The 25,249-nt window shown below is 42.8% G+C and overlaps 1 protein-coding gene across 2 annotated transcripts; it reads right to left on the reverse strand.

Moving 5' to 3' along the window:
* Positions 1 to 20,051: 20,051 nt before the first annotated feature.
* On the reverse strand, positions 20,052 to 24,269 carry LOC309507507 (uncharacterized protein). 2 transcript variants are annotated; one of them, XM_082181699.1, is made up of 2 exons: positions 23,591 to 24,269; positions 20,052 to 23,542 (listed from the first exon to the last, which is right to left on the reverse strand). In XM_082181699.1, exon 2 carries the CDS (start codon positions 22,703 to 22,705, stop codon positions 20,159 to 20,161), a length of 2,547 nt encoding a protein of 848 aa, XP_082037825.1. In that variant the 5' UTR covers positions 22,706 to 23,542; positions 23,591 to 24,269; the 3' UTR covers positions 20,052 to 20,158. The 2 variants fall into 2 exon arrangements, with proteins under 2 accessions (XP_082037825.1, XP_082037826.1); XM_082181700.1 differs by having other exon boundaries at positions 22,527 to 23,542.
* Positions 24,270 to 25,249: the final 980 nt, after the last annotated feature.

Raw genomic sequence — 25,249 nt, forward strand, 5'->3', positions numbered from 1 at the left:
TTGCATCCTGGCAGAGGCTAATTGACCGCCTAACTTTGCAACATCATTACAGCTGATGGGATGGTATTCAAGATAAAAGCTTTACATACGACTAATCGAGAGAGAGAGTGTGTGTGTGTGTGTTAGAGAGAGAGACAGACAGAGAGAGAGAGAGAGAGAGAGAGAGTGAGTGTGTGTGTGTGTGTGTGTGTGTGTGTGTGTGTGTGTGTAACAGAGAGAGAGAGAGAGATTTGGATGCACTTCTACAAATCTTTTTGAGTGACATAAGCTGGAAATGTCTGTAATTTGAACTTGACTGGAGAGTCATTTTACACAACTTCCACACAATTCAGTCAGTTTGCACTTTGGATGAAGTGCAAGAAATATGTTGATCAATCAGCTAGTTAAAACCCAGCGGGAAGGGATGAAGAAACAGGGCTTTTAAATGGTCAGTGAATCATTACTGGTTAATTAGGTCATTAGGGGAAGTTGAAGCACATAGCAAAGGCAGTTGTTTTTATAATAAACGAAAATGCTGTGCTTAGGACTTCAGTTAATGGAGATGTTTTACACACTAGCTTTAGCTTGGGAGAGGAACAAAAGCACCATCAGTCCTCCTTTTTTTTTAAAAAACAACATGTTTTTAATATATTCTCTACTATTTGTTTTATAATTACATCTCACATTTCAAATATTTATCTTAAAAATTGGGTTAGAAAATTGTAACCCTAACCCTAACTCTTTTACTGTGTAAGTTTCTCTCTAATGGAAAGTGAACAAGTTGATTGTGGGAGAAAGAATGATTTGAGAAGAAAATTTAAATGCAAAGTGAGCAATCGTAATGGCCATTAGCGTTTAATTGAGTCCTCCGGCATTATAAATCAAGACACGACAGAGAGGGAGCATGAGGCCTGAATTTTAACACCAGCATGCTGATCTATTAGATGGCTTTAATTAGATGCACTTGAACGGTGCGCTTGGGAAAGGGCCAGTTTCTTGAACATCAGCTCCATCTATCTTGAGACTGAAGACATATACATTAGTTTGACAAATAGTCATAACTGACCAGCATCATATATTTTCAGACCAATTTCAAGCATAAATCTGCTTTTGTCATCATGATAGTATAGTTAATAAAACTGCTGGTCCAGAGACAGTCAGTATTTGTCTGATGCAAAAAATGAATGCATTTAAAAAATAAATGCATATTCTTTTCTGCTTCAAGTCTTTTAAATATTAGAAAATAAATGATTTATTTGGTGTAATACCTTACTATAACACCCAGCTGTGCTCTGCATATTTTAATGTTTGATATCAAGAACATTCTTCAGAAAACTGGAAGTGGATCAAGGATGAAAGTGCAAATCATTTGACTTAATATAGACATAATGCTCTACAGTGCCTATACAAATGGAGTTAATTTCATGTTTGCTAACCTTTTATCTTCTTCTGCTTACAATGAATGCAAAGGAGGAATTATAAAACTGCAGATTAAAAATTGATTCTATAAAAACAGAATCTGCGAACAAAAGATATTCTGTAATAAAAACGTTATCAAACTCTTTAGACTCCAGCACGAAATTGGACTGACAATGACACCGTGTTCGTTCACAGCAAAAATCTCATTAATTGGGTGGAATTTAATTATATGCATCGCTTAGTCACTGTTATCTCCACTGCAGATGTTAACCTGAGATTCACTGCATGTCTTCTATGAGGACAAGCATTGCTAATTAAAGACATTTTGAGCGCAGCCTTTGCATCTGCTGTGATGCATTTCATATTTAGCTAGTAGGAAGAAAACAGCCCAGAGATGTGCTCCTAAAAGTAACATCAAATTTTGCTTCATGACCGAATGTGACTTTTAGCCTGAAACAAATCACAGGTTTTTGTTTTCATGTTAAAGTTGTCATGAGAAATCAAATATGCCTTGATCTTTTGACATATAAGAGGTCTTTGTACCATTAAAACATCCTGCAATTTTCATAGCTTAAAACATCCTCCTCATTACAAACAAATAATTTCTTTAATATTTATTTATTTATACAGGTAAGTACTGAGAACGAGTTCAGCAACGACCTGTGTAGGTCACACAGAAAAAAGAGAAATACAGCCAGGAATGCAATATACAGTAAAACAAGCTAAATAAATTAAAAGCAATTAAAAGGAAAGAAATCACAGGAAACAAACACAATCAGTAATAAAATGATCCTTAAGCATGACGTCTAAAATGCCGTAAAGGCACCAGATCATCCAGTTTAAAGGGTTAGTTCACCCAAAAATGAAAATTCTGTCAGTAATTACTCTCCCTCATGTTGTTCCAACCCCGTAAGACCTTCGTTCATCTTCGGAACACAAATTAAGATATTTTTGATTAAATCTGAGAGCTGGATCACTCCTCCATAGGCTTCTAAGACATTATAACTTGCTGGCCCAGAAAATGCATTAAAGACATCGTTAATATAGTCCAAGTGACTACAATCACTATAATCACTGACGCTGTCTACACTGATACAGTAGACAGATGTGTGTTCAGTTTCTGACTTACTCCTGTTGACAACAGGACAAATGATAGAGTGAAAGAATGTCATGTCATTCATGGACCCTTTAAATCTTGTCAACATGACCTATCAGGTCACTCAGTAATAATAATAATACAATATTTTACAGCCTCGGCTGCCTTTTATTATTAATCTAAATCCCCAATGTCTGCCTGTCACAATTTAGATGGACAGATTCTCTTGGATGGCAATGTTCCCAGCTTCTGTTAAATGATTCAGTGCTTTCAAACATAAAATATAGGGCTGGCATTAATAAAATAAAGCATTGTTTAAACAGCAAAGATAGACTACTTTAAAACTGCCGGAGCACATGTTTGTGAGTTATGGAGTGATGAAAATCAGGCTGGATGTGGTACAAAGACGGACGTATGTTGATGGCTGATCTACTAGCTGCAGTTACACTCCTGGTCAGCAGGGGGAGCTCAAATGACACTGAAACGTGTGTATGTATGAGAGACACATTGTCCTACACAGTAGCTACCAGTGCCTTCAAACAGAGATGTAGTAGCCACTCTACAGCAATACATTCAATTATCCACTTCCCTTTACTTCTCTACTCACCTGATACTCTTTCATTCTGGACAGAAGAGAGAAGGTTAGATTTTGTTGCTGTAATTTTGCCGGTACCCAACAAGACTTAATTGAGTGCAAGCCTTAATGAGGAGAGGAGAGACTGCTGGCTTAAATGAGGCCAAATGTGTGCCTGTACTTGAAGGAGAACTCGTTTAACTCGCCCTTCTTGGTTTAAAGGAGTATGAGTCTAAATTTGCTTTAAAAATTTGAGAGAATTGCTAAGCTGTTTCATCATGCCGACAGGTATTTGGAGAGCTGAAGGCTTTGTAGGTATAATTAACATGATTTAGGAGAGAAGAACATTTTAAAAACACGTTGGGGAGAGCACTGAGAGAACAATTGAATTGCCTAGCGGTTGCTCCGTCATAGGTGAAGAGATTTAACAGAGTTCTTATGTTTTATGTCATTTTATTGTCACATAAAATGTCATAAAATTATTATTATTATTTTTAAATGTACCAATTTTTGTAGCCATTTTCTAGAGATCAGCTTGAATTTGATATTGTTGATATGTATAACTTGGCTCTCTGGAATACTTGATTTCAGTGTACTGAGCAGTCATCAATAGACCTTATTCAGAGTAGCGCCATGACAGAAAGCTAGGCTGTGAGGGCTACACTTACCGTGTTTTTAACGGTGTTCGCTGTAAAATAAAGCTCCTATATCATGTTGTTTGGAGTTTTTGTGCCAACTGAAATGTCCTGGAAAGGTATTTTTGCAGTGTTTCGTCAGCAGATCAATCTGTCTATGTCTATCCTTCACAGCCTCGCTTTCATTCCTGTTAAAAGTTAAAGAAGGCGCTGCTGTGAATAAGGTCTATAGACCTTATAGCTCCGCCCCTTTTCAGCGCGTTCGTCTTCCGGTTTGTATTTCCACAGCATGAAGGTAAGATCTTACGAATTTATGAATGAACCGGCTCGTTTTAAAATCATTTGTTATGATATCCGCTTCAAACATTACAATGCTCATGATGACTTTTGTTGTCTACAATTAATATATCCACTTCACCAGCTAATTACTCTTCGACAGCGATGCCATAGAAATAAAAAAATGGAATTCCCCAAAAATGGAAGTTCAAACACAAAATTCTAAAGATGGCTCCTTGTTTCTGGTGTGCTTGGTTCTCTGGCGCATAAAATCTGCATAGCAACACTGTATCTGACTGATCGTGTAAATGAAACTGATGTCATGAAAAATCAAAGGGTCCACAAATGGGTCGAGGCCTTATTCAAAATCGCACCCTATACCATCATTCACTATTTATATATTTAGTCCACTGAATAAGAGGATGAAAATGAGTGAGCGAATTCGGACACCGAGTGCAGACCTGCCAACCTTGAAGAAATGTTATTTTTTTTATTTGAAAAACATCAATTATCTGCAAAAACTTCAAAAAATACCATAAAATGTGAGTAATTGGGGAGTGTATTTCACCCAGTGTTTAGAGAAATGTCACTTAAATTTGAGTATTTAGGTACTTTGAGTTCATGAAACTGCAGCTTAATAGTTTAAACATCTACAAATATTTGCTAAAGTGCAAAACCGTCAAAAACACCATAAAATGCAAGTAACTGGAGAGGGTTACTTAAAATGTTCAGTGTAACTTCACTTGAATTTCTGAATTTGCACAAGAGGTACTTTGAGCTCATGAAACATTAAACATCTAAAACATTTACAAATATTTGAAAGACTGCAAAAGTCACACACACACATGGGAAAACGGGAAGTACTTCAGGGTTACTTCACTCAGTGTTTAGTGTAATTTCATCTGAATTTTAGTATTCTCACAGGAGGTTCTTTGAGCTCATGATGTTCTCTTAAATGGTAAAGAAATGTTGATTGAGAGCAGATGTCCTTAAAATCACAGTTGTCTCAAGAAAATGTGGCATTCTCCTTAATGCCAGTCTTTGGATGTGTTTTTAAAGCCCCAATTCTATTAAAAATACAAACACATTCTGGTTGTAAACAGAGAAAGGAAGTTGCATTAACTGACCAATGGCAAGTTCTGTAAAAGGATGTCTTGGTGATGTGGTGAAAACACTGCATGAACTTCTTATGCGGAAAACCTGCAAAATAAATAAATGACAAAGCCTCCTTGCATCAAATAGCTGATGACGAGTGACAGAACAGAAGTTATTTTGCATAACACTGCCAAATTTGATTCATTTATGTCTTTAAATCACATGCATCAAGATTCATGAGTTTTAAATTCATGAGGATGTCTAGTGGCGGATCCTGGCCGTAACACTCAGGGGTGCGTTTCCCCAAAAGCATCGTTAGCCAACTTTGGTCCGCAAGTTCCGTCGTCATCAACATAGTTCAACGAGTCGGTGTTTCCCGAAAACATAGTTCTAACGAACATTCGCAAACAGCATCACAAAGTTGTGTGGTTTGAACGACAGCTCTAGACCTGTGGTTAAGAGCATAGTTTCTTGTTTGCCTGACTTGTGGACTTAGTAAATCCTTGTCTTGAGCAAAATAAGCAAGCTGACATTCAGTGCAATCTGTATCTTTTATTTAGAATAAATACAAATGTCATTTACGTCTTTTAGTTTGTCAAGAGATTTAAAGCACCGTTTTTGAAGAGTGCGCATGTGCGAACGTGCTCTACTATGCAAGAACGATCCTATGATTGAACCTGGAAATAGCTTACTTCTGCATTGATAATAAGGTGGATACATTAGTGCATTACAGCAAAAAAATTTGGTCCTCGTTCCTGATGTACATGCACTGACATACCGTTGCAAGTTTGATTTAGGCCTGTTAAAATAAAAGGTATTAAAGGGACAACTACTTAAAATCAAAACTTGCCTCTAGATCTGGTTACACGTCATCAGTTAATTATGTATTTATCCACTGACCTACAGAATATTACAATATGGTTGGCAAAGATGGACGATAAGGTTATGAAATGAAATATTTCACAAGTTCAGGTGAGCAATTGAATGAGTTTGTAAGATTTATTGCTGCCCTTTTTACAACAAAGTGACACCCATGAAATTCATCCACTGACATAAAGTTGCTAACAATAAAGGCCTGTGTCAGTATTTGGAAACTGTTGGCCTGATGTTCAAAAAGAGTGTGTCTTTGCCCGAGATTTAATCTCACAGGCAGGCAATAAACCAGTGAGCAATTTCTGAGAGAGACGAGCTCTGTAACATGACAGTGGAAAATCCCAGCAGAAATGTCCGACCCACTGCGTGCTCTTCATCATACCAGGGCCTGACAGCTCTATCATGTAGGCAAATAAAATGACACAAACAGCAATAAGGCCATCATAAATCCCAGCAGCACGAATATGCTGAATGATCCCAATCTAATGGCCAGTATTCAGCTCAAATTGCAGTGTTTCAGTGTGTAGTGTCATGCAAACAGTCAGGGCGCTTCTAATGATGCATTGCAAATGCAAAACAGTGAGTGGTAAAATTGATTGCATGCTCCATGGGACGGCATGGGGATAATAGCCATGTGAAAGGTATTCATTTGAACCACTTTTTGGTAGCACATACTGTATGCCAAATGCATTCTCGGTTTCCCTTTTAAGAGGAAAATCTCTAGTAATATTTATGATTCATGTGGAGGGAAAGCATTGTTAAAGGTATACTCCACCCAAAAATGAAAAAATTCTCATCGTTTCATGACTTTCACTCTTTAGATGAACACAAACCAAGATTTTTTGAAAAATAATCCATCTCTGGAAGTCCATACAAAGCAAGTGTACAGGACCTCCGAAGTTGGCACTTTAAAGTGAATACGATAGTAATCCACACCACCCCAAGTTGATGGATCAATGTGTTCGGAAGCAAAACTTCTAACAATTGAAACTGTAAACCATTGCTTCTGGCCAACCGTGAAATGCGGGTTTATGATGGGATTGATTACATGTTTGCGACGGTAGGAAACCGTGTTTTTGAGACTGTCTTTGGTTCACTGCAGTTTTAAGGAGAAAATACTCAGCAATGGTGTTGACTGATGAATTTGCACATGGTTTGTCCTAAAGCATATTAAAAACACCACATAGACACATAAACAACATTAAAAACTTGATTTTCACCACAGGGGGTCTTTAAAATATTCATTTATTTTTTACACACACCTATCGTTTGCTTCAGATGACATTGATTCATCAACTGGGGTCGTATGAATTACCGGTTGTGATTTTTGAAGTGTCAACTTTAAGGTTCTGTAAACTTGCATTATGTGCGTTGTTTGAAACATGGGTTTGTTTTCTTCTGAAGAAATAAAGCCATATACATCTGGGACAGCATGAGGGTGAGCAAATTAATTTTTTAAAAAATATATTTATATTTATATTCATCCCTTTAAGGCAAATCATGGCCTTGGCTACAGTGAAAAATGCTGCAGATTGCCTTGCCAATATACACTTCAACTGTGAAATCCGTTCCCAAGTCAGATGTCTTGGAATTATCTGAGGGCAAGAAGTGGAACAGGGCTGTCTCAGTCCTCGCCTGTGGACCGTCATGGTCCAGCCATCTGCACAAACCCTCCAGCTCCTATCAGCCATGCCCACTGGCCTCCTGAAAGCTTTTCCTTCTTTAGTTAGAGGGGGATATCAGGGGTGGGGATGAATATGGCCGATGACAACTATGTCAGGGAAGTAGAATATGAAACCCTGCAGAGAAAAGATTAATATTCATGAGTGAGCATATGGCTGTCCTTGGAAATAGCACAAAAAGTTCAAAGTTCTGCCACCATTCAACACAGAGTTTGCTCAAGCATGATACTCGGTGAAACAAACGGACCAGTCCTCTGTATTTGCATTTCATTATTACACGATTCATATTGAAATTCACAGAATGTCGGCTTTGAGAAGGCCGTTTAGGATCTTTCAGCAACTGCACCAATTCAGAATAAACAAGCTGATTATACATTCACAGCCAATCTGCATTTGCATTTCAAAACTGACAGTATCTGAAATTCGCATATGGTAAAGTTTCGCTTTCATAAAGATATATATATATATATATATCTTGATGTTTTAATCTTGTACCAAACATCTTTAAAATTCTCAATGTGCTTCAGTTGCAGAGTGCACTTCCGAACAGATTAATGTCTAATTAATTTGACTGTACTTGCCCTCTTTAATTAGAAAGCAGAAATGGTGCTCATACACAAGCATGATGTTTCGTAAGGATATCTGTGCATGGTTCTTCTAGGCAGTTTATAGTGTTTCTAATTTGGCAGGGAGGAAAGTATAAAGCAATTGTCGAAACAAAAGCTGTCTCAACTGTAATATGACACTTCTCGGATTTCTTTCAGGCCGTTGTGGAGCTGCCGCCCTATCAGCATCCAAACCAATTTCATAGCTGACATACACAATAGTCACACATATTTTCAACATGGTTCTGCTGAGAAATGTGCCTGGAGAAAGAAAGGATGAGGAGAGAAAAAAAATAAAAAAATAAAACTCTGACAAGCTCATCTACTCTGGGTAGGAGATCTGGGGTTTATTTTTCCAGTCACATACAATGGCTCAAATCCAGCAGGCCTGTTATCTATTCAAGTCTATTTGTGAATAAGGAATAATGCCATTTGAAATTTGCATCCTTACTCAACCTGATTTGACATCACTGGACAGTAAGATTGTAGAAATAGGGGGTTAGAATTGATTTGTATGTGCTTGTAAAGGCAAGCATTGCTATTACCATTTTAAAACCCTTTAAGTATTAAACTTCATTGTGAATAGAGGGGCTTACATCAATAGATGGACTCCAGCAATATCTAGACCAGAATATGGTCATGGAGTCTTAGAGATGGGCTTTTTTGACATGAGACCTAAGCAACCGCCCACAACCCTGGCAACTGCATAGCAACAGGTTACAACCACTCAGAACACCTTTGCAACCGCATAGTAATACCCTGACAACCACCTAGAATACCTTTGCCTCATAGAGGCGAGTTCTGCATGGGCAAACACCACATTTTCTTTAGAGAACGTCAAATTGTAATTGATATGAAAAATGTCCTTGTAAGTGAATTATGCTATTTATATTAAGCTTTTGGCTTTCATTAGATTAAAGCACTTCTAAAGCTTCATTTTCACTGCCAGAAACATGCAGCGATAAAGCGACATGATCCCATTTATTTCAATGGAGGGCTGGTGATTTCCGGCGACACGAGTGACAGTGACGGGATGTAGGCGTGTCCAGTGAGATATGCTTAACTTTATGCAAATGCAGAGCGACTGTTTGGGAGCGACAACCAATAGGAGCGCACTTGATCCGTCTATACATCCTATAGTGGAGACTGTTGACGGCAAGATGAAATTATTTCAGTGGTCAGCAACTTTCCTATAATTTATAATGTATCTCTGTGTACAATCCTGGGCAAAACCCCCAAATATTTTGTGGTCTATTAATGGTCTTAACCATTTTAATCACAAATCACTGGTCAGGAAATTATCAAGAATTGCACAAATAAAGTAACTTTATTTGGAAGAGCCTTACCTAACTTACAGACAGATTTTTACAGGAAGAAGAGCCAGTGTTGTTCCACTCAGTGTTAATGGCTTCAAACTGTTCATGAGTAGTTGAAAAATGTCTCCCAGTTTGTTTGAGTTTATTGTGAGACCAAATATTCTATATATAGACTTTGACCAGGCCAAAACATGAGCCTGATGGACTTGTTCAAGCCACTTCTTGGTTGTTTTTGCAGTGTGGGCAGGAGGATTGTCCTGTTGAAAAATAATTTGTGGATAAGAAAATTAAAAGCTTAGTGTTTAGCCATTTTGAGCTTGGCCCATTTTTTTTGTTCTGACACTGGGGAAGATTCGTGGGTGCTAATTTGCATTATTTTACAGTTTTTTATAGACGTATAGACAATGACATACAAATGACTTACAATGATCACCCTTAAAAGCAGGGTTAGTAGACAAATGCCCTAAATATGATTTTCATTTACAATAACTAGTACTAAAATTCAGCATTACTAACTTTTGCATGCCATTAGTCGTGCAGACATTCAAGCTGCAAGGATCTCCTATTTCTTAGCTAAATTTGAGTCAGACATGAAGACCACTTTGATGGACCACTTCCATCAAAGATACCTGACAATTAGCATACAGTTTGGATTGGCGGTATGGTTCTGTTCTGGACAAAAACTACATGAACATCCATGCAACCTAGCATGGATAAGAGCAGGGAGTGCTGTGATATAACCCCTGTAAACCCCTGCCTTGAGTTTTCCCCATAAACAGCTTTGTGGGGTTCACATCAAATCCAAGAGCATTTCAGCATCACCAACCTGGACCGCTGTGAATCCATTAGCATGTGAGATGCAGTTGCTCTGCTAGAATCTAAAATCAAACTACTGCACAATGCTCTCACTCTTTCTCTCTTATTTAATGTATGGAAAATCACGCACAGCTGACCAGCACTTCAATAAATTACTGACACTCCCAGAATGCATGTGGTGGTGGTGTTACCAGGTCATTTCAATACAATGAGCTGTTGTACACAGCAGAGGCTTGTTGTCCAAACACTTTTGGTGCTCATTATAGTTAATCACTTTTATTGTTCGGGGGCCAGAGAGTGTCTCAGACCTCGGTAGATAACATTCCTCTGTTGTTAACTCACGGGGAAGATCTGAAGCTGGAAATATTTGTGATGAAAACACATAATCCCTAGTGGGCAATCTTCATATCTAAACACTATGCAGTATGCCCTGCATGAAAATAACATTAGCTGGAAAGCATCATTATGCTCTGACAGCTCGAACCGTTAGAAAGAGTAAATATTATGAGGATTTATAGATAAATTGATTCTTATGTTTGCATTTACATGTGGCAAATATTTTTATAAGCATTTAAAGAGACAGTTCCCTTAAAGTCCTGTCATCATTTATTCACCTTCCTGTTGTTGCAAACTTATATCACTTTCTTTATTCCGTAGAACACAAAAGACGATATTTTAAAGAATGTTGCAATTGCTTTCTTCAATAAAGTGAAGTTAACAAACTCTGTTAACAGAGTTAACAAAATCTTATTTTGTGTTCCACAGAACAAAGAAAGTCCTACAGGTTTGGAACGACCTTAGAGTGAGTAAATGATGAGGAAAAAATTATATTTATATCCCTTTAAAGCAGGGATTCCCAAAGGGTTTGGTCAGCCAAAACTATTATAAAATATTTACATGTACTTTTAAAATGTATAAATTTGATAATGTTTCAATAATTTAACAACACATTCGTAGGCGGTAAGGCTCCAGGGTAAGGCTAAGGAGATGCTCTTCCTCTTTAAAAACATAGATTTCCTCTAAATAGTTCACAAACCACTGTTAATTTCAACAGAAAAGCAACTATATTTGGGATGTGGCAGAAAGCGTGCAAAGATCACTCCCTTTATAATCACTAAAAAGCTGTCACTCATCTTATTTCAGTTCCGATATAATCACTGAACCTGACAGCACGATGAATCTCTTATTTGCATATTGTTTGTTATAATGAGAGGATTTGCAAGCGTGCAGAACTCAAAAACTCAGTTTTTGTTCAGTGCTAACTTAAACACCTCTGATTGGCCACTGCGTTCAAGAAATCAACAGATATGTTTGTGATTGGCTACATTGCTCAACGCTGCAAAAACATGTTGTAAATAGAAACCTTTGACGTTCTCCAGAGCGCAAACACAGATATGCACTGGATTGCTTAACAAATATGTTTTGTTTTTGTCAATAACCTCCACCAAAAGTTTCACATAATTGCAGAATAGACCTGCACAACAATCAGGAAGAGTTTTGCACTAATTTCAGCAATATTCTAGGGATATTTGGTGTGAATTGCTCTCTTGAGCTAAAGGCAAAGCATCAGGAGTGTCACTGGGTCTCTCCAGATGATCCTGTTTCGCTCCTGTGCTTTGGGTTTGTGTCCTGTTGCATCACCCAACTTCTGCTGAGCTTCAGTTGGCCGACAGATGGTCTTACATTCGCTCTGGAACATCGTCTCTCTGGGTCGGCATGAAAGCCAATTGGATTTGTCAGTTTGATGGTGATGTCAAACTGTTCTCAAAGCACGAATGTGTGACATTGCGCTGCTGGGGAAAAATTATTAATCATCACAAATATGTTCCAGTACATTTCAAGTGGTTGAGCAGACTGTGTTTGTGAATTGTATAACCAATTTATGTAGAAATCCAGGTAAATCAGCAATGATGAGTTTCCCTGCAAATATATCCATATATCCACCAGATGTGAAGTCGTTTGTAAGGTAAATACATCTGTTTCTTAAAATCACTGTAAATGTGCTTGTCAGTATCCTCACTTTATATTTGCTGTGAACAGTATCTACACTGACCTTTTCAAAGTCCATAAAATCATGCAAACAATTTCTCAACACACACATGTGGATGTGAATAACAATTTGCTTCCCACAGACGCTCTCCTCCGCAGCTGTCTGGACCCTACAAATTAAAAGCTCGAGACGGTTTAAGGTCTTCATTAATGAGCAATGATTGCACACTCGGCTGCTCTGAAATATTTCCTCAATTTTCTAATTTCATATATTTTTTCCAAAAGGTTACCGTTGACATGTTGACAGTTTAACTGATGTGGCTGTCGTTCGCTTCTGAATTAATATGACCTTTTACTGCATACACAGCAAAACACTGCATTTCTCTTATGAATCAAATGAAAATGTTGTCTGAGGTAATCTACTCGATGTGTCCTTACTGAGCAAAAATGGTCATAAATGCACTATATAGCACTAAACACAGCTTTGCTGAATTTTTTAACCAGAAATACATGCTTCTTACTAAAATCACAAAAGACAAACTAAAGGAAATGTATTATGGATCAGTGGTTCTTAACCTTTTGCCAGGTGATACATGGGATATCAAATGCGATAATATTCAAAATACAGAAATTTAGTTAGGGTTATGATACAAAAGTAAAAAATAATAATAATATTAAACACAATGGTGTTTCACTCCTGGGTGATTTTGTTGTTGAATAGATTGGTTCAATTAATTCAGTGACTAATTCATAAAGACAGTCACTTGTTTCGTTCCTGAATGATTCAGCGTTTTGAATTAATTCATTAAATTAGTGATTCAATGACTCACCCGTACAGACTCTATGGGCCCTATCTTGCACCCAGCGCAATTGACTTTGTACACCGACACATGTATCATTCCTATTTTGCACCCGCGCACAGTGGACTTTTCCCTCCACAGACGCACGTCGGTAAACTTGTGAATGAACTAGCGCTCCCGGGGGCGGTTCAGCGAAAAGAGGAGGCGTGTTCTGGCGCAAACGTTCCCTGATGCTATTTTGCAGTTTCAGAAAACAATTCCGCCACTGACCAGGAAAAACCTAGTCTAAAGTCAGTGGCGCGTTCAGATGCTATTTTAAGGGCGCATGCTTGGCCATAATGTAGCGTGTGCACAACGCACATACAGTTTGCTTCTCTCATCCACACAGAAGCAGCAGTTTTCATTTTTGCAAACCATACATAATTACAAGGAAAAATATTAACACATGAGGGAAATCATTGTGGTGTCCATGAAGATGTGAAAAAATAGGCATAAATCTAGCTTACACATTTACCCAAATTATTATACGCCTGTTTAACCGAAGCTAATTTGGGTGGGTTTCTCCCGTCTCCATACAATGTCACTTCTGTGTGTTTTACGGCCCTGACGAGAACGTCGGTCTCCTCGGCTGTGAACCGCTCCTGGCAAATCCGTCGTTATAATAGCAATCCGCCATGGAACAAGCGCGCCTGCTCTTAAAGGGAATGTGAGATGACGCTCTGATTGGTTTATTTCACGTTACGCCCAAACCACACTTATGAATAATGAAGCTACTTCAGACCAACCCATTTTAGATTTGCGTCGGGCGCAAGAGTAATTTATCCTGCCGGTATAATAGCAACAGCGCCCAAGACCCGCCCACAAAGTTACTTGCATTTCGCGTTTGATACTTGCCTTTCAGATCGTTAAAATAGGGCCCTATAGGTTTGAGTTTGAGTTGATTTTTTTTCACAATACCACTTCAAGCATTACAATAATACAGACAGGTGTGTTTGTCTTGAACCGATCGCTCGGTGTATGACATCAAAGTACAGCGAGTTAAAGATCATACGGCTCCGTATGCTTTCGAATCGTTCTCACGGGTCTTTGATGTCATACACCGATCGGTCTGAGCAGCGCCGCTTCAAGACGAACACACCTAAACTGTTCCTGAATGAATCAGCGTTTTGAACGAATCAGTTGAATTAATTATTTAATACCTAAGTCACTCATCTAGTCACCTATTGGCTTAACCAATATATATGTAACCTGTCCAATCAGATTTGAGGACTGGAACTAGCCTAACTCTATAATAATAAACAATATTATACCGGCTATAGATTGTTTTCCTTCAGGAACCAGATTTTATATTTGACATCAAGTGTAACAATATACAAAATTAGTTATGATACCAAAGTTTAAAAAAAAAACATTGAAAAGTATTATTAATATTAAAAACTATTGTTATTAGTTGTATTTTCAATATATTGCATATAAATAATTGCAATGAAACAAATCCACTGATCTTTTCTTATAGTTGTGTGAAGCATTGAAATGTTTTTTTTTATTCCTGTCATAGCAAAAACTCATCACTAGCGTATAGTAATTAGTGCAAGCAATATTAATTGTAGTGTTTGCATTAAGGATGTTATTTGATTTTTTTGGGAAAACCAAAACACATCTTTAGAATCTACTGTTAACTTTCTTATTCTTGTGGCAAAACTTGTTTTATTTTCTTATTTTTTATATATAAAACTTATTTTCACAAACAATGGTTTCTTTAAAAAATACCTACTTTTATAGAGTCTGTATGCAAAGTAGTTTGCACTATTATAATCTTTCTTTCATTAAAAGAAAAAAAAGTAATTAGTGCAAGCAGCACAATGAAGCATTGAGTGCATGGGCGTTTAATTGGTAATCTGCTTGCAAATAAACAATAATCAACCATCTTGAATATTACTCCATAACAGAATCCACTAAAATCCAATTCAATCAATATTTAATAACTTTCAAAAGCACTTGGCATGTAGAGAGGAGCTCTCTTCGCTCATGCACGGTCGGCCTGCGGGGCAGTGGGGCAGATGTGCGATGACAGAGAGAGTGATGTGTGCCATCTGCATTGTCCCGCTATAACATCTGCATCTCCTTTTTCTGTTTATGAGTGTCTCACAGATGGACATCCATTATGCAAGCGGATGAAAGGAAGGGGACAGCGAGGCACGCACAGTGGCAGACGGTACATCTGCATGCTGCAGTGCAGGGGAACTGTGGATGTCAAAACTATTTTAAGTTCCCATCAACAAAACAATGAAGACGACACAGTTGTCCAATATCGCTCATTTCATTCAAAATAAAGTCAGTCATAGTCATATTTAGAAAGTATGGAAGCGTGTTTCCACCACGGAATAAAACAATTTAAAAGATAATTGCGACTTTTTCTTCACAATTGCAAGTTATAAAGTCAGAATTGCGTAATATAAACTCGAAACCATAATGGAAGTTGGCGAGTGCGCATATTCAATCCCACAATACACCGCAATATCGAATGTATAGCCAATGTATGCTCAACGGCTAGAGAATACCCATAATGCACTGCGAGAGTCGCATGATGAATGAATTCCTGCGTCTCGCCAAAACAAGGCGCCCGCAGATTAATCATCCATCCATCCATTTTCCAAACCGCTGGTCCAACGTGGATACAGCATAATATCATACAGGTATAAATTCCTGTTTAATTGATTATTAAATTGTTTTATTAGGGTTTATAAAAGCTAGTTTCCGACAGAGTTCAAGATAAATCTTTTCATCTTACTACCGGAGCTGCCAGTCTGCAAAAGTTTCAAATGATTATTAAACAGCAAACTATGCAAAAGCGGTAGCCTGGGAAAACCCAGACAAACTTTCGGCAAATTTAGATTTGCTCTGCAAGTAGTCTGGCAAAGAGCTCATTCAAGCCGATTTCTAATCCGTCCAAATTGAGGCACCAATCAGAAACGTTGAGGCGGGCTTTACACGATGACGATCGCTCTGGGGTGCGTTTCCCGAAAGCATCGCTGGCCAACTATGGTCGCAAGTTCATCGCAATGTCCATTGAACTCTATTGGCAACGAGGGAACTTGCGACCATATTTGGCTAACGATGCTTTCGGGAAACGCACCCCTGATTGGTTTTAGGCCTATCCAATTGCGCCCAGAGGCATTAGAGCGACGTCCGTTGGTGAAGCGCACCAACTTTTAAATGCATTATTATATTCAAATTGCAAACACATGAGGACAGTCTCCATGAAAGACCCACTGGCAGATGAACGTGCTACTACATTTCTCTCCGAAACGGTAGGAAATTAAATTAGATTTAATCGAGGATTTTAACTGTGACAAGATGATTGACAGGACAGTTTAAGTGACAGATCCGTCCGATAAAGATGACGAAGTAGTATGTCCCAAAGCTTGCCTACTTTTTTGCTACACATTCAAAAGTAAATACCTTTTCTTCACAAAAAGAGTACATACTTTTATGGCGTAGTGTAACTTAGGCGAATTGGGACGCAGCATATGGCTTTACACGATGACGATCGCTCTGATTGGTTTTAGGTCTATCCAATTGTGCTCCGTGGTCCGTTGGTGACGCCCCTTTGGAAATGAGTTATTAATGAAGCTTTGCCAGACCATAACTCAGTTACTACTGAGAATGGTCTGGTTTTAACAAGGCAACAAAAGCGACTCATTCGATGTCTGAATTCACTCACTAGTTTTCATTCACTCCTTTAAGAGGACTATATTTTTGGACTAATGTAGGGAATAGTGAATGAGGGTATAGGGGGCGATTTCAAACACAGCCCATGTTTACGCAGATCTCCTTCTTCGCTTGCCCCTTACCATACAAAACAGGGACTTATAATTAAATACCTGTTCGGCTTTTTATTTCCACTTTTGAATTTTTTTTAAAACATTTTTCTTTAAAATAAATGCTTGTCTGAGCTGATATGCGATTGGAAAAAGGAGAAGAATTAGTCGGATTCACACTTGGGTTGATCGTGTCAAAAGCATACACAAGTGCTCCTGCCAACAAGACGAGAGCTATTTGTTTATCTCATGGATGTATCACTCGCTGGCAATTATGGTAAAATTGTAACATATTGTCATAATGTGCTTTACGAACCCACAAAATGTTTCAGATGAAAGACACACACAACAGGTACAGTCAGTTGACATATAAATCTCTCTCTACACAGGCCAAAAATGAGTCAGGGATGCACATTTGTTGACTTTGATCTGAGATACGTCAGGAAGACATCAAACAGGTTTCTGAGCTCGTGCTGTGGCGGTGTGGAGATGTGAACAGCATGACTAAACCCCTCAGAAACTTCTCTCATCTTCACAGGGATATGATCACAGTCAGACTGAGCGATGCTGTTTATCAAAAGCTCAATTACAATCAATACCTTAGAGTTTATAGAAATTAGTCTTTTAACTGGATTTCCTGAAAAAGGATCTGAAGATGGGTTTTCAAATCAGCGGCAAGGGTTTAATAGAGAGTTTTATATATATATAAAAAAACATCTGCATTTACTTTCAGTAAATGGATGAATGAATAAATAAAATGCCTGGTATGTTGACTTAATGCTTAAAGTCCCCCTGTGGTGAAAATCAAGCTTTTAATGTTGTTTATATGTCTATGTGGTGTTTTTAATATGCTTTAAGACAAACCATGTGTAAATTCATAAGTCGACACCATTGCTGAGTATTTTCCCCTTAAAACTGCAGTGAATCAAAGACAGTCTCAAAAACACGCTTTGAAATCGCTGGGGTTTCTGACGTCTCAAACTACCTTGTAACCAATCAGATCAACGTGCCGGCGGACTAGCAGAAGAGTCTCGAAAGATGCCATGTTATCCCAGTATATTTTGTTGATATGAAAAATCGGGTAGATTTAGCATTATAGTATGATACATATTACGATGAACTAGCCTTTCTCCACTGACCTTCTGAGTAGTTCAAAGCGTTTCTGATGATTGTTAGAAGGCAGACTGAGATGGAGAACGAGAACATAGTTTGTGTAACATTAGCAACACGCTATTAGATGTTTTAGAACAAAAGGCTAATCATATTAATTATTGTTATGTGTCCGACATTGTAAAGAGCGATACCATTGTGCAGCGTTTACCTCAGTAAGTTGGCTGAGTGAATCTCTGAGCTGGTGTGAGTGAGTGGAGGCGGGGCTAATTTGCATATTCATGGCTTCGTGTATACTAAATGAAGCAAGGGTGTAGAGTTACATTCAAGCTATTTTAAGGCATAAATAAATAAATTCACAAGAAAAAACGTACTCGGTTACTAACGTAACCTCTGTTCTCTCTAGAGAGGGAACGAGTATTGCGTAAGCTAGCTTACGCTGCGGGAAAGTCTCCTTTCTCGAGATACTGAAGCCAAAAATTATCCTTAATTTTTTAAACCTTGTCAACGCAGTGCGGCAGCCTGCAGACCTAGGGCAGGCGAATCGCGTGCCCATTGGCTGCTCTGCGGCAACTGCAGCAGCCTATGGCTGAGCCTTGCGCGTGACGTCACGTCCAATGAGCGCGCTTGGCGCGCTTAATGCGTCACAGCCCGTCATTAGGGGTGTGGCTTAGCGTATATAAGCAAGGAACAGAGGCTGCTTCGCTGGTTTCTGTCGCATGAAGCGAAATGAGCTCGTGGCGAGAGCACGGCGGGTTACGCAATACTCGTTCCCTCTCTAGAGAGAACAGAGGTTACGTTAGTAACCGAGTACGTTCTCTTACGAGAGGTTCTCTCGTATTGCGTAAGCTAGCTTACGCTGCGGGAACACCCTTGTCAACGCCGTGCGCGCGCCCAGCATCCTGAATGAATCCCATGGGGGGTCCAGGGAACGCGAAGCGGAGCTGGGCGGCCAAGATACCACAGTACACAAGCACATAATATGGGGCAGGGAGCGGCACAGCCGGTCCAACTAACACTTCCCACATAGTGTAGCTCAACCAGTAGAGCTAAATCCGCAACATAGCCCGCGCACAGACAGTGGGCTGGCTTACGCGAGACTTAGACTGATAACACTTTGGCCTGCAAAGCGGGAACTTCCAGGTTGTAAAACCTAACAAATGTGGAGGGGGAGGCCCAGCCTGCCGCCGCACAAATGTCATGAATGGGAATCCCACTGGACCACGCCCACGATGAGGCCATGCCTCTGGTGGAGTGTGCCCGAATGCCCAAAGGGCACTGCAGGGTTTTAGATGCGTAAGCAGCTGCGATAGCATCAACTATCCATCTGGACAGGGTGTGTTTCGAGGCGGCGAGACCCTTGGTGCGCCCACCAAACGAAACAAAGAGCTGCTCTGAACGCCTGAAGGCGGCGGAGTGTGAAATATAGCTTTTCAGCGCTCTAACTGGGCAGAGGAGATTACTATCTGCCTCGCAGCCAGCATTCGGCAGGGCTGAAAGGGAAATGACCTGCGCTCTGAAGGGAGTGCCCAAAATTTTGGGGACGTACCCATGCCTCGGTCTGAGAATAACTTTAGAGTTATTGGGTCCGAACTCGAGGCACGCAGCGTTAGTGGATAACGCGTGAAGGTCTCCCACACGTTTTACTGAAGACAGAGCTATCAGAAAAACGGTTTTGAGCGTGAGGTATTTCATATCCACAGTTTCTAAGGGTTCAAAGGGATGTGCTTTCAGTGCGTCTAAGACCAGTGAAAGATCCCACATAGGAACCGAAGGGGGTCGCGGGGGGTTCATCCTCCTCGCTCCTCTAAGGAAGCGGATGACAAACTCGTTCCTTCCTAATGCGCGGCCCGGCTCTGAGACAGAGAGCGCTGAAATGGCCGCGACATAGACTTTGAGCGTGGAGGGGGACCTGCCCGCGTCCAGTAGCTCTTGAAGGAAGCACAATACGTGCGAGACCCCACATGTCTGTGGAATGAGCCCTCTGGTAGTGCACCATTTGTTAAACACCGACCATTTAGACGTGTAGAGCCGCCTCGTGGAGGGGGCTCTAGATTGTATGATCGTGTTCATCACCCCTTCTGGTAGATCAGCATGTAATTGTTGAGGCTCCACGCATGCAGAGACCAGTGCTCTGGGTGGGGATGCCAAATCGAGCCGCGGGCTTGAGAGAGAAGGTCTCTCCGCACCGGAATCGGCCAGGGGGCTGAGTCTGCCAATTGTATGAGTTCCGGGAACCAAGCTTGGTTCTCCCAGAACGGGGCTATGAGGAGCACTGTGTGGCGCGCTTTCCTGACTCTCTCGATGACCTGAGGCAGCAGAGAGACCGGTGGAAACGCATATAGCGGGCCGCTGGGCCATGTCTGGGCCAGCGCGTCCTCGCTCTTTGAAAAGAACACTGGGCAGTGTGCGTTGTCTTTTGACGCAAAGAGGTCGACTTTCGCTCTGCCAAAGCGGCGCCACAGCGACTGGACTGTTTGGGGGTGTAGAGACCACTCCCCAGGGGGAACGTTGTCCCTGGACAGTCTGTCGGGGCCCTCGTTCAGATGGCCAGGCACATGCGATGCTCTCAGAGAGCGCAGAGAGTGCTGAGCCCATACGAGGAGGCGTTCCGTCAGGGCGCAGAGTTGCTTTGATCTGACACCGCCCTGGCGGTTCACATAGGCCACTACTGAAGTGTTGTCTGTGCGGACTAGAACATGGTGACCATGGAGGAATGGGAGGAAGTGCATGAGCGCTTTCTCGACCGCGAGCATCTCTAGACAGTTTATGTGTAGGAGATTCTCCTGGTCTGACCAGTGGCCATAGACCGGTCTGCCTTCGAAGAGCGCTCCCCAACCTAGGTTGGACGCGTCTGTTGAGACAACTTTCCGGTGTGAAACCACTCCCATAGTCACTCCAGTGTGATACCATTCGGCTGCTAGCCAGGGCTGCAGGGCTGAGACACAGACCTGAGTCACTCTGATTAGCGAGCCGCCGGTCGCCCAGGCTCGATGGGATACGCGCGCTCTCAGCCAGCGTTGAAGCGGGCGCATGCGCAGTAAACCCAGCTGAAGCACTGCTGCAGCTGAGGCCATATGCCCCAGAATGCGCTGAAATGCTTTCAGGGGAACCCGGTTGCCTTCTTTGAAGGATGCAGCGAGGCGCTGGATGCGGCGCGCGCGCTGCTCCGACAATCTGGCCGTCATCGCCACCGAGTCTAGTTCTATTCCGAGAAAGGAAATCGACTGCCGGGGCGAGAGCGAACTCTTGGTCCAGTTGACCGCTAGACCCAGACCCTCCAGGTGGTCGAGTAGCGCTGTTCTGTGAGACACAAGTTCTGTCTCTGACTGCGCTAGAACGAGCCAATCGTCCAGATAGTTCAGAATTCGCATTCCCTGACTCCTCAGGGGAGCGAGAGCCGTGTCCATGCATTTCGTAAATGTACGGGGTGCTAAAGACAGGCCGAACGGCAGGACTGTGTATTGATAAGCTCGACCGTCGAAGGCGAATCTCAAGAATGGCCTGTGACGGGGAGTTATCTGGATCTGGAAATACGCGTCTTTCAGATCGAGAGAGATAAACCAGTCTCCTGGGCGAATTTGCGCAAGGATCTGTCTGGTTGTAATCATCCTGAACGGCCGTCTCATGAGAGCCTTGTTCAGATGTCTCAGATCTAAAATAGGTCTTAATGCTCCGTCCTTCTTGGGAACGAGGAAGTAACGGCTGTAAAAGCCTGACTCGCTCAAGGAAGGATGAACTTGTTCTATGGCCCCTTTTCGCAGCAGCTTTGCTATTTCTGCTTGAAGCAGATGCCCTGTTTCCAAACTCACTTTCGTTTCCGTCTGCGCTAGAAAGCGCGGAGGGCGACGAGCAAATTGGAGCGAATAGCCGTGTCTTATGGTGTTGAGCACCCATTCTGACGCGCCCTGAATAGCTTCCCATGCTTTTGCATGCATAGCTAGGGGTCGAATGGTCTCTGGGTTCAGATCGCCGCGTTGCGCGGGATGGGGAACCTGTACCAGAGAGGATGGGGCGGCGCGCGCGCCGCCGATGCTCGGACACGAGGGCAGAAGAACAGGGTTGGCCGACTGTGCAGATTTTAGAAGCTCGATCTCGGACGATGGAGCGTGAACTGCTGCCAAATAACCCAGGCGCGAGAGCGGCGTGGGGATAATGGTGTCTGAAAGTGGGTGCGCGTGCTCGTGAGCTGGCGCGGGATTTGCACTTATGACACGGCCAGTGTTTGGGAGCTTTATGAGGTTTGCAACCTGTCTGGCAGAGCGGGTAGTGGGCAGGTGTGAGCACAATGCTGTGGGCACATTTTCTACACTTGATGCTCGAGCGGAATGTTTCCGCTTTAAGAGATAGCGCTCTGGACGCGTTGCCATGGGAACCTGGTCTGTGTGAGGCAGTGAGCACACGGGAGTGGGCACTTTTTCTACACTTAATATCCCTGCGGCTTGAGCCGTAGCAACTTGAGGTAACTGAGTGACAGAGCGAGCAGCGAGTAGGTGTGAGCACGGAAGTGTGGGCACATTTACTACATTTAGTACTCGAGCGGTGTGAGGCCGCTTTATGAGAGAGCGCTCTGAGCGCGTTACCATGGGGATTGTACATGTGTGAAGCAGTGAGCACATGGGTGTGGGCACATTTTCTACACTTAAAGCACTTATACTCTTTTTGAGATTTATCTGAGTCGCCGTGAAAACGGCGTTTGTGTGCAGGCGAGCGAGTGTTATTACTGGCTCGTTGGCTGCGGTGTGTGCTGCTGCAGTAGCCTGAACATAGGGGACTGACAGAGCTGTGCGTTTTGATGGCTGTCCGGCCGTAGCGGGACTCAACCATCTTTTCCTCCTTGCGGATGCTAGGAGGACTTCGCGGGCTCGGGCTTCAACGCGATCTTGGGCCGCGGGCCCCGTGGGGGCGGCGGTCTGTGACGGCTGGTCGAGCGCGACCTGGGGCGACTGCCCTGGCGTCGCTGCGAAGCGCTGGGAGGCCTGGAAGAGCGCTGATTAGAGCTGCGCACAGGAGGCTGAGTTTGAGGGCGGCCTGTGGCTGGGCTCGAACGGCGGGGCAGGAAGAGGTTCATCGCCTGTGACGCCTTCTGTACTTCAGAGAACCGATCCACAATTCCGCTGACCGCAGGGCCAAAGAGGCCGGTGGGCGAGAGTGGTGCGTTCAGAAATACAGCGCGCTCTGAGTCACTCATGTCAGCGAGCGTCAACCAGAGGTGTCTGTCGATGACGGTGAGCGCGGCCATGGATCTGCCGATGGCTTGAGCAGCGGTCTTGGTAGCGCGTAGCGCAAGATCCGTAGCGCTGCGCAGATCGGTTAAGGCAGACTGATCCGAGCCCTTCTCGTCCAGTTCACGGAGGAGGTCGGCTTGAAGGATCTGAAGAACGGCCATTGAGTGCAGGGCGGAAGCAGCCTGGCCGGAGGCGGCGAAAGCGCGGCCGGCGAGAGCTGAGGTGGTCCTGCAGGCTTTAGACGGCAGGGCAGACTTTGAGCGCCATCTAGCAGACGGCGGGCAAAGGTGCGTTGCCACAGCTTCCTCAACGGCGGGGATACCGTTATAGCCGTTCTCGGCGGCTCCGTCCACCTGGGAGAGAGCCGAGGAGACTGGCGAGCGGAGTCTGGTGGAGAACGGAGCGTTCCAGGATTTAGAGAGCTCGGTGTGGAGCTCAGGCAGGAAGGGTGCTGACCTAGAGGCAGGCGCAGGGCGGCGGCTAGGTAGAAAGCACCCGTCAAGGCGATTGGGCTCCGGCTCCTTAGGTGGGGACCAATCCAGTCCCATTCTCTCGACCGCTTGAGTGAGGAGGCGGAGAAGCTCCGCGTCAACACTAGCGCGGGATCTGGTAGACTCCAAAGTCGAGGGGGCGGAGCGGTGAGAGCCCGACCACTCCTCGCTGTCAGACGCGAGCAGAGAGCAGCTGTCAGCGGCATCATCTGCATCATCCCCCAGGACGACGGCAGTGCGGGCAGAGGCCGGCCGCTGCGCGTCGGTGAAGGGTGGGGGGGAAGGAGAGAGCGAGGCTCGCGGGAGAGGTTCCGGCGAGCACTCAGCTGTAGCGTCCAGTTCCGGCGGCCTTTGGGAGCGACGTTTCTTCTTACGTGGCCCGGAAGAAGTGGCCGGAGAAGGTGGAGGTTCTTCAAACTTAGCGAGTCGAGCCCGTAGGGTCGACATCGGTAACTCCTCACACTGATCGCAGCCGCCCTCGGAGAGAGCACGGGCTGCGTGGTCGAAGCCCAGGCAGAGAGTGCACACCACGTGGCGGTCTCCGTCGCTGAGCGCGGCTCTGCACGAGCCACAGGATGAGCGAGGCATTTGCAACAACGCCTCGCGCTCTTTTAGATGCAAGTGTGTCGCGGCGGACACACAAACACACAACACAGAGCAAGAAAAGGATATATATGCCGGATGGCGCAGCAGGCAGGGAAGGCTGAAGGCGGCGAGCGGCCGGCGTCCTCAGGCTGAAATCCTCGGCGTGCTGGTCGCTTGATTCGACGGCGGCTTCCTCGGAGATCAGCGATGCGAAGAGCTTCGCTGAAGAGACAGAAATCAGCGAAGCAGCCTCTGTTCCTTGCTTATATACGCTAAGCCACACCCCTAATGACGGGCTGTGACGCATTAAGCGCGCCAAGCGCGCTCATTGGACGTGACGTCACGCGCAAGGCTCAGCCATAGGCTGCTGCAGTTGCCGCAGAGCAGCCAATGGGCACGCGATTCGCCTGCCCTAGGTCTGCAGGCTGCCGCACTGCGTTGACAAGGTTTAAAAAATTAAGGATAATTTTTGGCTTCAGTATCTCGAGAAAGGAGACTTTCCCGCAGCGTAAGCTAGCTTACGCAATACGAGAGAACCTCTCGTAAGAGAACGTTTAAATGTGTCATTTTGGTGATCAAAGATGAGTTTTAAGAATAAAATGTATTGACTACAGGGGGACTTTAATAAAAATGTTTAGGAAAGTTTGTGAAATTACTTGTTATGAATTCTTTAAACCTTTTTACATCTCTAATATATTGTTTATCTTGGTTTTTTATACTGTATGTGTAAGACTAGAATCTGCTTAGAATCACTATTTAGTATATTATTGTAGACTGTCTGTAATAAACATCTCCAACATTGTTACAGATTACTTTATTTTCTTCTTGCAGCGAAAAACATCTTTAGCAATAATTGACA

Source organism: Leuciscus leuciscus (assembly GCF_965113295.1).
Source record: "Leuciscus leuciscus genome assembly, chromosome: 10".
Classification (NCBI taxonomy): domain Eukaryota; kingdom Metazoa; phylum Chordata; class Actinopteri; order Cypriniformes; family Leuciscidae; genus Leuciscus; species Leuciscus leuciscus.

Bases quoted from the DNA above. Each gene is read 5' to 3' on its own strand.
- LOC309507507 (XM_082181699.1), bottom strand. From the start codon at position 22,705: ATGTGCTCACTGCTTCACACATGTACAATCCCCATGGTAACGCGCTCA.